At 52.5% G+C, this 12,479-nt stretch overlaps 1 protein-coding gene across 1 annotated transcript in view; it reads left to right on the plus strand.

The window, feature by feature from the left end:
• The window catches only part of LOC119160142 (transcription factor Sp9), a 163,509-nt gene that overhangs the window by 120,208 nt on the left and 30,822 nt on the right, over positions 1-12,479 (plus strand). The window contains exon 3 of the mRNA XM_075865098.1: positions 9,015-9,148. Coding sequence (XP_075721213.1) covers positions 9,101-9,148 — 48 coding nt within the window. The 5' untranslated portion in view covers positions 9,015-9,100. The remainder of the gene's footprint in view (positions 1-9,014; positions 9,149-12,479) is intronic.

Here is a 12,479-nt window from a genome sequence, read left to right on the forward strand (position 1 = left end):
ATCTTGCTACCCAATGGCAGATGAAAGCACGCCGGCAGTGATATCTGGGACGGGGACGGCCATCGCGTGAAGCAGTCGATGAAACTTGGCAAGTAGTTCTGCCCATGACAATAAGGCAAAAGTCCCACAATGTCCAAATACACATGAGTAAATCGAGTGTCCGGCTAGGCGAAAGACCCTAAGGGGGTCATGGCACTGCACTTGGGAGCGCTCAGACAGGATAGGTACTCCCAAGGCCAACGTTAGACATCCCGGTTTATTCCGGGCCATACGATTCTATATATATAGTTGTGCAGAGCCGCTGAGTGGCTCGGATTCTCGTATTTCACTGATGATATGGGTGGCGGGAGGCTGCTTACGACGTAGTTACAGAACACCTATATATACTAGACATAGTGGTATTATACAGGTCGAGTCTAACGTGATGCGTCGCTCTGCAAAATGGGCTTCTACTTGAATAAACCAGTGGGGGGGTCCGCGGTCTGAAAGGGTGGCAGCTTATATACCGTCGACTGTCAGCGTAGCGTCCGTTGTGAACGTCGAAGTCGCAGTCGCGGAGTCTGTCGCCGATGTCGAAGTCATAGCGACGTTCATGCTTAGCGCCGGTGGCTGCACCTGAATTCCGGGTCACCAATGTCTGAACTCAATGCTAGGTCGAGCTGGATGAACAGGTCGCGCAAGCGAGATAAGCCACACGCGTCCCAAACAACAACTCAACGTTTATTTCCTTTGAAGTGCATGAAGAAAATTCACGTGGTTCCTCATGCTTGCGCTGTCGGCATGCGCCGTTTGACGGCGCTACAGGTATATTTCATTCGCAAAACTGCACAGATGAAAACGAAACAGCAAACACCTGTATACAGTCGGGCTAATGTCAAAGATTTTTTTTTTATTCCTACGATGTTAGATATTCCATCTATTCTATTGTTCTTGGGTCAACCACATTTACTTCTATTAGCGCCTCAGTCGTGTCGCGCGTTCTTCTTGTTTCTGTGCTCTACTGGCAGTGTATTTTGGGTGGACACTTCTACCGAATTTCTAAGCGTATACACTGCGTGGTTGCACATGTACTCGGATCGGTATGTCAGGAAGCTCTCCGGCGGCCGCATTTTACGGGAATGCGTATATTTATGTCACTCAGGCCCGTAGCCGGAAATTTTTTTCAGGGGGTGGAGTGGGGGCATCACTCGAAGGCCTTGAAGAACGCCTATTGTTTATTTAACGTCCTCGGCAAAACGCAAACCTACATACACATTCCGAAGGGGTGGACCTAGCCTTCTACCCTCCTCTGGCTATATACGGCCCTGCTGTCACTGGGGCATATTTAACGGTACTCAATGGTTCAGCGTCACCGTAATGAAAAAAAAAAAAAAACAGCATGCAACACAGGACAGTGGCAGAGATGGACGAAGCGCTCTCCGTCTCTGTCACTGTCCCGTGTTACTTGCTGTTTTTTTCACTTCGTTGATCATGTACCAACCGGCCCAAATAAGCACTGTATACTCCCCGTAGGCTGCTATTCTCCAAGGTGTTTTAGATTGCATCACTAAAAAAAAGAAATAAAAACTTGTTTCATATATCACTTGAAACCTCGCCAGCGCACTTTTCTCTGTCATCTCTCTCTCTCTCTCTCTCTCTCTCTCTCTCTCTCTCTCTCTCTCTCTCTGTGTGTGTGTGTGTGTGTGTGTGTGTGTGTGTGTGTGTGTGTGTGTGTGTGTGTGTGTGTGTGTTGTTGGGCGACCGTCCTATGTACGGCTGACGCAGAAGCCTATAGCTAATGTTTCAGCCGCACACAGTCGTTCCGTGCACGGTTAACGTCCCCCAACCGTAGCTTGCCTCATTGCAGCTACTACTACTACGGGTTCGGGCGAATAAGGCAACTGGCCAGATCAACAACAAACACTTTATTGCTAAGCGTTAGCAATCGCGCGTCACTGTCGCGGGGAGATACTACAGATAACCAAGGTGTTGACGCTTACACCTCGGTCGTGGACGTCCTCGGCTCGCAGGAGGGGTTGCGGGTTCGTCCTCCTGGGATGGTCGCTGGTGTCAGAGAGCGAGCGCCCGTTTGCCCGCTCGTTTTGTTCCCCGACCCGATTTCCCTCTCCCTGACGAGAATGGTACCTTTCCTCGCTGAGGGAGAGGGGAACCTGTTCCTGGCGCCGGGAAAGGGGGGGGAATCGCACGCGCCGGCCGTGGGGGAAGGGGTCCCCGCAACCAGGCGCGTGCGCTGCCCTAAAAGGGAAAGGGAGGCTGGGCGCACCTGCTCCCCACATCTCCTCCCCCCTTAAGAAGGCCCCCGAACGACAGAGACTGCAAAGAGGGAATAATTCGTTTTATTCGTCCTCTAGATAGGCCAGAAGGGCCTGGTCTACGTCCATGCCCTCGGACCGTTCGGTGTCTGCCGCGGGCACCGCCGGAGCCCCCACCGCTCTCTCACCCGCCTCCAAGGTCATTGACGCCACCTCCGGTGTCAATGCAGCCGCCACCAATGTCTCTCCCGGCCCCGCCGCCCCCCGCTCTACGGTAGCCGTTATTGATAGCGGCGCAGGCGGACTCTCGCTGGACGCGTGGCCTGAGGCAACTCTCAGCAGCCACTGCGCGAAGTCCGCCTCCTGGGCCGCCCGCGCCAGCATGGCCCGAACCGCGGCGCCGGAGCGCTCCTGGGATGATTCGCGGCTGGATGGTTGGGTAGCCTGGGTGCGGTGCCGGTGTAATTTCCCCAATTCGTGGGAGTTATGGATCACCACGGCGCCGCACTCGCAGAACCGCGTCCCTGCGGGCACTGGAAGGCAAGCCCCGTTAGCCCTCCGGTCCGCGTCCTCTACCGTGCGCCCCTGAAAAGGGCGATACAGGTGCGCTGGGGCGACCCCAACTCGGGCCCTTTCCTGCCGGCGCCAGGGCCTCGAGGAGACGTAAGACACCGGAGGGTCGCCTCCATCCTGGCTGGTCCAGGTTGCCACGTCTCGGTGGTTGCGGCCGTGAGGCGATGCGGTCGGCTCGCCGCGTTGGGACCCTGGTCTCGTTCCCTGTGAACCGGCGGGTCGTGATGGTGACGGCGAAGCCGAGAGTTGGTGACCAGGCGGCAGCGCGCGCGGACCCCCTCGGTGGCGGCGGCTCGAGTGGCTCTGCCTCGGCGTTCGCGGCCGGGCCGCAGTGGGGTAGGGCTGCCATGTGGACGTTGGTGGGGGTGGGGGCTGGCCGTAAGGAGGTGGTCTCCTCTCCTTGCTGTTCCGGCGGTGCTGTTCCCAATGGCGCTCCATCTGTTCGGTGAGAGTGATACAGATAAAGAACGACAGGTTAACAATCGCACATGTGTTGCGCGCTAACCCTTGCACCCCGCGTCGAACATATCAAACGCGGCCTACCGTGCATAGTTGCCTCCGACTGTTACGCAGGAAGTAGCGCGGTTCTGGGCTCCTGACCCGGTGTCGAACCATCTCACCCGCCGCGCGCGGCTTGGAGGGGGACTGACCGTAGTCCTCATGCGCCTCCCGTGCTATGTAGCGTTTCAAGTCACATACATGCACCGGTCCGCCGCTCGGTTTGCCTTTCATGTTCGCGAGTCGATAAACGAGCGAAGAAACTTTCTCTCGCACTCGGTACGGCCCGGACCATTTCGGTGCCAGCGAGGCAGCAAACTGTTTGCTAGCATTACTGAGAACATGATGGCGCCGCATCACCAGATCGCCCACTTCGTAGTGTACGTTCCTACGCGTGCGGTCATACTGCGCCTTCTGCTGTGCCCTAGCAGTGCGGAGATTATGTCGAGCTTTATGTAAAGCTTCCGCTAGCTTCTCGCGCAGCTGCGTTGCGTATTCAGCGCGTGCTGATGTCGCCACTGGCACTCCACTGCGGTCCGCGAGTACGGTCTCCATCGGATTCGGCAGTTCTCTCCCCAAGTTCAGAGAAGAAGGCGCATACCCAGTCGATCGGTTTACGGTCGATCGTAATGCAAAACCGATCTCTGGAAGATAGGTATCCCAGTCCTTATGTCTTTCAGAGAACGCGACAAGCATGTGCTTGATGTTGCGATTGACTCGCTCCGTGGGGTTCGACTGAGCATGGTAGGTGGTTGTTTTCTTGTGCTTAATGCCCAACGCGGCGCACGTGTCAACAAACACCTTCGCAGTGAAATAAGACGCGTTGTCTGTAATCAACTGCTCGGGGAACCCGAACCTGGTAAAAACCTCCATCAACTTCTCTAAAATCACTCGAGCCGTCAGCTTCCTAAGGGGAAAAAGTTCTACCCATTTAGTGAAGTGATCCGTGATCACCAGCAAGAACTTATTTCTGCTAGGAGTTGAGGGGTACGGGCCCATTACGTCACACGCTGCGATTTGCCAGGGAGTCTGACTGTTAATCGGTTGCATGAGGCCGGGCGGACGTCCTCCTCGCGGCTTGACGCTTTGGCACACACGACATGAACGGGCGTAGCGAATCACATCCCGCTTCATACCTGGCCAGGTAGCGAGGCGACACAACTTAGCGTAAGTCTTAGGGCCGCTCGCATGCCCACCAATGCACGAGTCATGAAAGTAGCGAAGAAGCGCTCCTCTCAACGCGCGCGGTATCACGACTTTAAATGACTCACTTGTGTCATCGTCGGATGGAATGTACCTCAGCAGGACGCCGTCAGAATCTAGCAGATATGAATCCAGCGCGCTCACAGCACTACCAGCTGTTGCCGAGCGCTCCGCACCGACAGCAATACCAGCTGCCCCCTTGTGCGCGGTGGCCTCACTACCACCCGGCTCCCGGAGCCCGTCGAACACCTTTCGACAAAATGGATCTTTCTGCTGAGCTTCTAACAGCTCCCTTCTGCTGAAAACAATCCCTGCGCTAACGACAGCCTCTACGTGGTTCACGCTCTTAGCTCGAACTAACGTTTGCTCCGCTGTTTGCGTTAGCGCGAGTGTCTCGCTCTCAGTTCGTTCCGAATTAGTCGCGTGACTTGCCTCGTGTCGAACTGGAGCACGCGATAGTGCGTCGGCCGCGGCATTGTTCTTACCCTTGCGGTAGCGGACGGTGAAGTCATAACGCTGCAGCAACAATGCCCAACGCGCCAATCGGCCACTTGGTTCGTTCAAACGCCTCAACCACGTGAGCGCCATGTGGTCCGTTTCAATCACAAACGCAACTCCGTCTATGTAAAAGTCAAACTTACGGAGAGCAAAAACTATCGCCAGACACTCTTTCTCGGTTACTGAGTAGTTCCTCTCCGCCGGTGTCAACGTACGGCTCGCGAACGCAATCGGTCGGAGGGAACCTCCATGCTCCTGAAGCAAAATTGCTCCTAAGCCCAGGTCGCTTGCATCGGTGTGAATAACAAACTCCCTGTTCAAATCGGGTAGCTGCAGCTGAGCCGTGTTGGCCAGCAACTTCGTGAGGCGACGCAGTGCGGCCTCTTGCTCTTGGCTCCAAGCCCAACGCTCACCATTCCTCAAGAGCTTCGTTAAAGGCGCCTGCACTGCCGCGCAATCTGGAATGAATTGGCGATAAAAATTCACCATCCCCAAAAAGCGCCTCAGCTCACCGACATTGTTCGGCGATGGATAGCTCACTATCGCTTCAAGCTTACCCTTATCCGGCAAAATGCGACCCTCGTCAAGCGTAAATCCCAATAATGTTATTCGGGTCGCCGCTATCTGAGCTTTGTTTGGGTTCAAAGTGATGCCCGCAGACCTCAGCCGTTCTAGAACGTCTCTCAAGTGGCGCACGTGCTCTTCGAACGTTTTCGAGTAAACCACTATGTCGTCTAGATATGCGAGTGCGTGCTGCCACTTTGCATCTCCCAAAACACGGTCCATTAGCCTCTGATACGTAGCGGGAGCGCCCACCAAGCCAAACGACATTCTCCTGAATTGGAAAAGTCCTCTGTGGCACGTGAAAGCTGACTTCTCTTTATCCCGCTCGTCCATCTCAACCTGAAAATATCCGCGGCTAGCATCGAGCGTTGTGAAGTACTTCGCCCCGCCTAGATTGGATACTAACGATGAAATGGAGGGAAGAGGATACGCGTCCTTCTTCGTAATTTCATTCAGCCTGCGGTAGTCTACACAAAGGCGATACGTATCATCTTTCTTTGGAACTAGAACTACCGGGAAACCCCATGGGCTGTTTGACCTCTCAACTACGCCTGTTTCGATGAGTTCGTCCAAGGCAGCGTCTAGTGCTTTCCGCTTAGCTAAGCTGATTGGTCGGGGATTGCATTTCCAAGGGCGTGCATCACCCGTGTCAATTCTATGCTTAACCAGCGTAGTGCGGCCGGGACAGTCAGTAAACATCGCGTCATATTCGTACAACAGCGACGACAGCTGCGCTCGTTCCCCCTCTAGTAGGCTCTGTGCCTGTACCAAAAGCGGGTGCACTGCCCTTTCCTGCAGCGCAGCACATTGCTCCGGCGGGGCGTTTACTCGCTTTCTCGGCGCGCTTTCCTCCTCGCGTACTCGCGCCTCTCCCTGCGATTGGCATGCTTTTGTCAATGCGGAGGCCTTCGAGAAAAGCTTCAGCGCGTCTCCGTCGCGCTCTCGGTAACCACCGTTTGCAATGTCAATGACAATACCCGACTTAGCGAGGAAGTCTCGACCCAGGATTAGAGACATTGACAGCCCTGGAAGATGCACGAAACGTTGTCGCCTCACGCGTCTGTCCCAGCGGATCACTAGCCTAGCCGCGCCGCTCGATTGTGCTGTGCCCGTAGCTAGACGGAAGATGGTGTTGCTTTGCCTCAAGCGGATGTTGTTCTCGCGGAGATGGTGCAACACATCGTCACCGAATAAAGAAGCGCTTGCCCCAGTATCCAAAAGTGCTACGAACTTTTTCCGAGCTATCGTTAACTCGATTAGCGGCGCGTCGCACGCGCCGGCCGTGGGGGAAGGGGTCCCCGCAACCAGGCGCGTGCGCTGCCCTAAAAGGGAAAGGGAGGCTGGGCGCACCTGCTCCCCACAGTGTGTGCGTGTCCCTCATTATCTTGATTTGCCAATGCACCTGCATTAGATGCATTGTGCGTCGCACCTTCCGAAGAGGCAATCGAGCACGGTAAACAGTTCAGAGCAGAAACATTGACGAATAAACATAGAAGCTGCAGACGACTCACTGCTCACTGACTAGGCGGTGTATATAGTAGGGGGCTGGAGGGCAGGCGACCCAACCTATAAGAGACCGCAGAGGGAGAGATGCTAATCACGTCGACTTTATCATCAACCGCTCCGTGAATGGCTTTTTCGAGTGCGGCTCCTTTTGCGGGTGGCTATAGTCTCCCAACATGCCACTCGCCTCGTGGTCGGGGCGGGGGATCAGAAATAAACGAACTGCGCCAGGTCGCATCGTTCTTATCATCGCTTCGCATCTTATACACCACGTCGTGGCAGCGTTGAAGCCTCGCTACAGGATAAGTTGTGCCGGGAGCTTTGACTCGGAAAGTGGGAGCGAAGGGGGAGGCGATGTGGCGAGAGAATGAGGTCCACCAAAAGCAGAGATGGCAATCAGCGACAATCTCTTTCTCGCCTCCGTCCCTCAGTCACTGGCTTATATATGCACCAACCCTCGTTCGCTTTCCGTTCTTTTTCTTCGTATTACGCGGGCGATAAAAAAAAATCTGCCGCAGAAATCGGCGTGCCGATTGTTCACCGACAATGATTTCGGCGGCGCGCGAGGCACAGCGCGAAGAATGGACGGTCCCTTCTTCTTACCAATTTATTTAAACCTACCTCCTTTAGTGTGTGGTTGTATGTGTGTGTGTGTGTGTGTTGGCTGAGGTGGAAACTCAAAGGGACGACCGCGTTGCTGGGGAGGTCACTTGCTCCGAGATCCGCCTTCTTGATAAGAATGTCCCCTCTCTTTTCCGCGCGGTGCCTCAATGCATGGCGCGTCTACACGCCCCAATCCACTCGATTAGCTGCGGCGGCACCTGCTGGGGACGCGCGCATCTTTAAACGCCTCGTGCTGCAGAGCCGTCCGTCAATGTGACGCCTCGCCGATGGGTGTCGCTGTCGGCGCCCTGTTACTTCTCTTTCGTGCCGTTTACAACTTGCCCCAAGTTGCGTAGCCAGTAGCAGGGTACGCAACTTACGAGCAATGTAAGTGGCGATGAAGGAACCTTCGCCTGCTGAAGACAAATAACTCGCCTCCCAATATATATTATAGTAATACAGGCAGCTCTGACGTGGTATAGTTGCCCAATTAGTCGCCAGCAAGTTCCTTCGAAAAAAAAAAAAAAAACTCTTCCGTTAGCGTTAAAAAGTGTTTCCTGTCTTTACGTCTGCTTCTACGTGTTCACCCGCACTTGAAACTCCGATAAAAATTTCTCCGTCTAGCTTGCGGGTTCTTACCGCAGTTAGCGAGCGCTACAAAATTCACACAGTTGTTTCGGTGGCTGCTGTGAGAAATAATGAACGCCCGAATGGCATAAGCTTCATCTGCTCATCGGTACATAGCACCAATCTGGCCTAGGTTTTGGGGCTCTGAGACGTCGAATAAAAGAAATGTCTTGAGGCCTAAACGTTGCCTCGCAATATTTTAATCGACACCGTGGCAATCATACGTGGCGCATTTGGGCTGCTTGCAGAAGTCGTGTGCATTATTGGCGCCTTCTAAATATCGCTGCAAAAAAAAAAGGGGGGGGGGGATTTTCGAGTGCGGCTTGACTGGCGAGTGAGGATAGTTTAGTTTCAACCATGTTCAGTCAGTGGAGTGCTATTCTATAAATGTTGGCTACAGCTGAGTAAGATATAATCACAAGAATGCTTAAATATCTTGGCTGTACATTTTAAATAAGTTTCGTGAACCATCCCGTTCTCCAGGTGCGTTTTGTACATCACTGAACGCGTCATTATCTTACAGCTGCAGCAAAGGGGGAAAAAGAGAGAGAAAGAAAATATCTTAGCTAAGGGTCAACTTATTTTGAATTTAGTTCAACATCCAGTGGTATTTTGTTGCAGCTGGAAGTCCACAAGACTTTGCAGCTTTCAGTGAACGGGTTATTAAGTTTCGTTTCTTTTCTTTTGGTGCAGGGCATTGGTGGCAACGGGTGTCCGAGAACTACGTCATCGGGTTACGTGACAACGTCTAGTAGCAGTCCTAGTGGTTTGATCTCATCATGGAGGCCGAATTAAAGCCGTCTGTGGTGGATTTCGATTTCAAGCAGGTGAGTCTCCGGCATTTCGCTGTCTTCAGCATACTGTCTCACGTTCCGAACGTATACTATACATTCACCCGAAGGACGTCACCTACATCGTTCGTCCGTCGATTTGTCCCCCTTTCGCTCTTATATTTGACGGCGTTCACTCAAAGAAAAGATCGAGTAAAAAAATGGCAGAATATCTACAGAGTGAATGATGGAGAGTGGGGCGAAGCATCCGTCCGTCCATTCGTTCTTGCTTCCGTCCGTCCATGCGTCCGTCTGTGTGACCGCCTGTGCGTCCATCCACTCGTCCGTCTGTTCGTGCGTCCGCGCGTCCATCTGTGCGTCCGTCCCTGCGTTCGTCCATGCATCCGCCCCTGCGTTCGTCCGTGCGTTCATCCGTCCGTGCAGCCACCCGTGCGTCCAACCATGCATCTGTCTGTACCACCGCTTCTGTACCACCACGCATCTGTCTGTACCAACACTCCAAGTACCACCATCTCGCATCTTTTCATCATATATTCCCCATATAGAAGCACCACCATCCAGCGGACATTCCAAGGACTGAACGAGAGGAGGCACACACACACTTTCTTACGGCTTCCCACCTTTAACCACCTCGAGTTCATGGTATATACTAGCTCACTGTATTCATGGCACTGCGGACCAACGCTCGCTAAACCTTCCCAAAAACCAAGGAGGTTAAGCCCAGCGAGTATAACGTAGCAACCCTTTCTTGTCAGACAGTGCTCAATGTACATGCCAATGGCTGCTATGGGAATAAGAGACAGGAAAATTCGGCTTTTAGTTAACGCGCACGCTGCAAATTTTTTTTTTTATTGTTCAACAATGCACAGGAGAAATCTCCCACCGGCACCACCTTGCAGGTCAAAACGTAAGACTGGTTACACACTACGACTACGACTACTATATACGAGGGACGAACGGGTGCCGCTTTATAGAGCTTCACCCCTAAGAGGGCGTCTGTTGGTGCCACAACAACAATTGTCATTGATCCTGCGTTCCTTTCCTTGCACTATCGCCGCGCGGCCGGTACTTTCAAGTCACGAACGACATGCACGTTATAAGCGGTGTTCACACGACGGACGTGATCTGGCACGGATCAGTGACGTGACATGCGACGTAATTTGGATCCCCCAATCCGCAGCCAGCATTCACATGACAGGATATAAATGACACGGCAAGCGAGGATTTCGACATTGCTTCCTGATGATCTTAACAGAGATTTGGGCTTCCGTCGTTTCACGAATCGGTATACGCGCCACAGACCGAAGCGGGAACGGCTGACGTATGGTGACGTACACGCTATCCTCAGGCTCGAATCGCGATTTGGTCCGTCGTGTGAATGCAGCTTTATCAGCGCGACATAGCATTGTTGACAGCAAAGTGGCCAGTGCTGAGTTTACAAAAAAAGGAAGCGTGACAGCAATGTGGCCAGTGCTGAGTTTACAAAAAAAGGAAGCGCGAGCAAGGAGGATGATGAATATTGTTGGGGCAAAACGACACACTTTTTACTCGATGTTACACTAAAAAAAAAATAGGGCCATCTGCGTGAATCATAGAATGGCAGTGTGAGTCTCCATTGCGCACTAGCTGCTAGCTATAAATAGCGGGGCAGGCGTCCTGTCGAAAATTAGTGGAAGTATAATCCAAGCGTGTTTATGAAAACACTGGCATGTTGCTGAAAACAATAATATTTGGCCGATAAAGGGCAACGGATGTATACAGTCAATTGCTTTGGATGTACAGTTATTGAGTAAAAATAGTAATTGTTGTGGTTTTACGCCCCAAAACCAGGATATGGTTGACTCTTATGAGAGACGTTGTAGTGGAAGACTTTGACGATTTTGTCCGATTGGGATCGTTTAACGTGCACCTAAATTCAAGCACATCTAGCATTTAGCTTTCACTAAAGTGCGGCAGCTGTGGCTGCGGGATTAGATCTTTCAACATTCAGGCACCATAAATACACCGCCGTAGGTGAAGAAGCATTTCAGACACTCTTTTAAAATAAAAATAAAAGTCTCTGGGAGGTACTATAGATGTGAACTGTGTTGGCGGGGCTCTTCTGGCTTATGAACATCCTGGATCCTAAGCTCCGTCGTTGTCAAACATTGAAACAGTTCAGCATATTGCTTCCTTGTTTATCCATTCTACTCTTGAATTACGAGAATATTTTGGCTGCGCAGCAGTAACAGTCGTTTTTTTTTAAAGACGATAGTCTTTCTTGGGGACCTTCGACGAAAAAATTTCGCTCTGTCTGTCTGTACAGTTGTCTGTTTGTCCGCCCTAACGATACTTCAAGCGGCACCAAACGGCCAATCCCATTCGCAGCGCCCACCAATATTGCTCAAAGTTTGGTGTTCATAGTTGTGCGAATGTCAATTAGAAAAGCAATTATTGCGCAAATCTGAGGCGCCATAACAACACTTCGAAGTTTTGTATGTCTGCCTTTATGCTAGAATAGGCACGCACAAGTAACTCTAAGAAATGTAGCGTTCATCGCGCTGCGCTGACAGTGCAACGCGATGCTCATAAGGTGTTTCCAACGCTTTGCTACGACGTTACGGTGGTGGCACCTGCCCGTCACTTTGCGTTCTACACCTTATCACCTCCGAGACTGGCGCGCATCTTTCTCCGCGGGCTGCACGCCTTCGTTTTCGAAGATAACTGCTAGATGGCGCTTGTGACTAACGTGGCTCGATGCGCTCGTTCGCCTGCGCTACACGCTCGAGGCACTAACGCAGCGCCTTCAGAATACCATTCACCGATTTTCTTGCGCAGAACATCAAATAAACGTTTTTTTCACTCTCTCCATACGCAAGACTATCGTCTTTCGGCTACATTTGCGGTGTAACATGCAGATTTGGAACCATTTTTTTTTGTTCTGCAACATTGATGATTGATATGGGGGTTATAACGTCTCAAATACACCATATATGATTATGAGAGATGCCGTAGTGGAGGGCTCCGGAAATTTCGACCACCTGGGGTTCTTTAACGTGCGCCCAAATCTGAGCACACAGGCCATACAGCATTTTCGCCTCCATCGAATCTGCAACACGCGCGCGCACGCGTTCCCTGCCTTTTTCGAACATACACCGATCGGCACTCGCTAAAGATCGCACCATCCTCGTGCCATAGGTTTTGACGTGTTGTTCATAAAGGCGAAGGTCGCATGCATGGTCCTTCCTTCGTCCGCTTCGTACGCGGCAGAAAGGGCGCAGCACTTGACCTCGCCGACACGGCTGCCCCCCGCCAAGGTCTTGCCGTGATGCACGCAAATGAATCGCATGAACGGACGACTAGCGCGCGTTCCTGCACAATGCCGCTA

The sequence above is a fragment of the Rhipicephalus microplus genome, chromosome 1 (assembly GCF_043290135.1).
Source record: "Rhipicephalus microplus isolate Deutch F79 chromosome 1, USDA_Rmic, whole genome shotgun sequence".
In the NCBI taxonomy this organism is placed as follows: domain Eukaryota; kingdom Metazoa; phylum Arthropoda; class Arachnida; order Ixodida; family Ixodidae; genus Rhipicephalus; species Rhipicephalus microplus.